The sequence below is a fragment of the Silurus meridionalis genome, chromosome 26 (genome assembly GCF_014805685.1).
Source record: "Silurus meridionalis isolate SWU-2019-XX chromosome 26, ASM1480568v1, whole genome shotgun sequence".
Classification (NCBI taxonomy): Eukaryota; Metazoa; Chordata; class Actinopteri; order Siluriformes; family Siluridae; genus Silurus; species Silurus meridionalis.
In genome coordinates, this window is record NC_060909.1 from 19073491 (window position 1) to 19076305 (window position 2815).

Consider the following 2815-nt stretch of genomic DNA (forward strand, 5'->3'; position numbering starts at 1 on the left):
GAGGAGGGGCTCGTAAGCGAACTTACTTTTTACGCATCTTTACGTTAAAACTACCTTTAAACCACCACAAACCATCGATGCTAGCTAAATGTCTAGACGGAAGACTCTTTCTTTAGATAGTATTTATATTTTTGAAAAACACTGCATGTCTCTTTCTTCTACTATCTATTTTCCCAGCAACCGTTCCTCGAGATCAAAATCAGCGAGGTGCCAAAGCGCTCCAAACGAGAATCCGGCCTGGACTGTAACGAGCGCTCTTCGGAGTCACGCTGCTGCCGTTACCCGCTCACCGTGGACTTCGAGGACTTTGGCTGGGATTGGATCATCGCACCCAAGCGCTACAAGGCTAACTACTGCTCGGGCGAGTGTGAGCAGGTGCACCTGCAGAAGTTCCCTCACACGCACCTGGTGAACAAGGCAAACCCGCGAGGCACGGCAGGGCCCTGCTGCACGCCCACCAAGATGTCCCCCATCAACATGCTCTACTTCAACCATCGTGAGCAGATCATCTATGGGAAGATCCCTTCCATGGTCGTGGATCTCTGCGGCTGCTCCTGAGAGAGATTCCAGCTTCCCGTTTCTGCCGTTAATCCTTCTGATAGAACGCACGGCTTCATTGGGAACATAGAGGAATTCTGCTTCATCTCTGTCACAGACCTGCGCATGAAAATATTTCACTTTTTTCCGTTTATAGCTACATCTGCGATAGATCATCTTCTTACATATAACTCATTCAATAAACACTCGATCCCTCACAGATAAGACAGACAAAACACAGATACCCAAAGAAGCGTAAACTCCTCTGTCCTGACCATGTCCGAAAACATAACGTTATAGCTGGCACTGGAGACTCCTTCCATAAACGTTAATGCTCATAAACGTCTCCTTTTTCAACAGATACAACACGATGTAATGTCGTGTGGGTCCCTGTGAACGAGCCACAACTATAGAAGCAATACCGCATTCGGTCTTCCAATCAGTGGCATTTTTTCTTCACTCGCAAGTTGTAAATTCACAACTGTTATAATTTTATAAAAGGAGCTGAGCGCGGCTTTAACCTTCGGCTGGGTGCTGACATAACGGTAGCGTAATGTAGCATTCGGACAACACGCAAAACTATAGCAAAACTAACGGGACAAAAAAAACTAAATAACATTGCATGCAACAGTATTGAAATTTTATGCAGTTATTTTGCTGTTTAATAAACGTTAGCCGTCTGGCCTTCCGGTGTAATTACAATCGTATTAGCATGGATTTTTCTTCCTGAGCCCAGGAGCACTGTTTATGACTTGTATGGTCGCTTGCTGATGTGAGCGGAATTGTTTTAGAACCCGAAAACACTTTGTCCTTTGCTAACCCGGCCGCAACGTCCCCGCTGACCCTGCCTCGGACATGTGGAACTGGTTTTTTGGAGAAATAAACAAGCTGAGAACTTCTCTGGCTCGAAAACGGGACCCTGCCGAGATGTTCAACAGCGATTCCCTGCCCTCCATTTGAGGACACAGAGAGTACAGGCAGATGGTCCTGCTTCTCGCTCCGCTGTTAGCAAAAGAATCACGCAAACACGGCTAATAGTGTGCCGAGTTAGTGGGGCTAGCAAAGAGAAAACTAGAAGACAAGGAAATCGTCATAAGCCTTCTGTTCTGCATTAGCAGCGTTAGGAGGAGCAGAACAAATCCAACTAATCCTGAATAAAAAGTCAGTTTTTCCTTTACCGTTGAACGTATCCGATTAACAAAAGACAATCAGCACAGCTAGCGTAATTCATTTCAACATCCACCTCTCCAGGTCTGACTCGGCTATTTATTATTAATAAACATTGGCATCTGGTAAAGACATGTCTCCAACACAGCTAACAAACAAGTTAGCACATACCATCAACATGGAATATGTTTAACTTTTCCCAAAGCACTACAATTTTACTAGTGGTATTATTAGCAGTGTTAACATTTTTTGTTCTCCTGAGAAACTTACTTTTTTCATTTAGCAGACGAGAGCTCGTGAACAATTAAATTGCTAATAACATTAAAAAAAATTCATTTGCAGAGTTCAGAGTGTTTATAGCGAAGTTGGTGTTTTGGGGAAAAAATGATTAAAAAGCTGAGAGAACACCTGATGTTTCCAGCCATATGTGCTCCTTCCCCAAACACAAACATGTACAAGACGTTGGTGGATGCATGAGATTTTCCCTTCACTTGAACTAGGAGAGCCAAACCTGTTCCAGGATGACACAAAGTGCACAAAGCCATCTCCAAAAAGATCTTCTTTCCATTGGTTGGCGTTGGAAGATCTCCAGCTATTAGATCAACACCGAAATCTCACAAATCCTATGCAGTTTTATGTGTCCACAAACCTTTGGCCAAATAGTGCAGTTTGAGCTGTTATAAGGGTTTCTATCTGAGCGCTGACTCAGCAAACACTCCACGGCGTCAACTGTGTACAGGCTAAAAATGCAAAGCAAATGAACTGAAGTCGCTGAATAATCCGAGCTAAAGGAATCAGATTTTGTTGCCTAAATACTTTGTCATCTTGGTTACGTTTCACACTCTACTGCTGTAATCCAGGCGTTTTTATATATATATATATATATATATATATATATATATATATATATATTTTTTTAAAACCATCCTAGTTGTGTTACAATAACGCTAGAAACGCCGATGTGGTGTTGTAAGGCAAAAAAAAAAAAAGGAAATGCTATTTCCATCCAGAGAGCGGCTGAGCAGATGTTTGGCAGCCTTCCTATTTAGAGAAATAACAAAAAAACAAAAAACAACCAAACAAGTCAGTGATCTTCTCCACTGGAGATATT

The 2815-nt window shown here is 42.6% G+C and overlaps 1 protein-coding gene across 1 annotated transcript in view; it reads left to right on the top strand.

Annotated features, from left to right (window-relative positions):
* Positions 1–787, top strand: part of mstna (myostatin a) — a 1987-nt gene extending 1200 nt beyond the window's left edge. Inside the window, exons 2-3 of the mRNA XM_046840998.1 lie at positions 1–12; positions 178–787. The exon at positions 1–12 is cut by the window's left edge and continues 359 nt beyond it. Coding sequence (XP_046696954.1) covers positions 1–12; positions 178–558 — 393 coding nt within the window. The 3' untranslated portion in view covers positions 559–787. The remainder of the gene's footprint in view (positions 13–177) is intronic.
* The last annotated feature ends 2028 nt before the right edge of the window (positions 788–2815 follow it).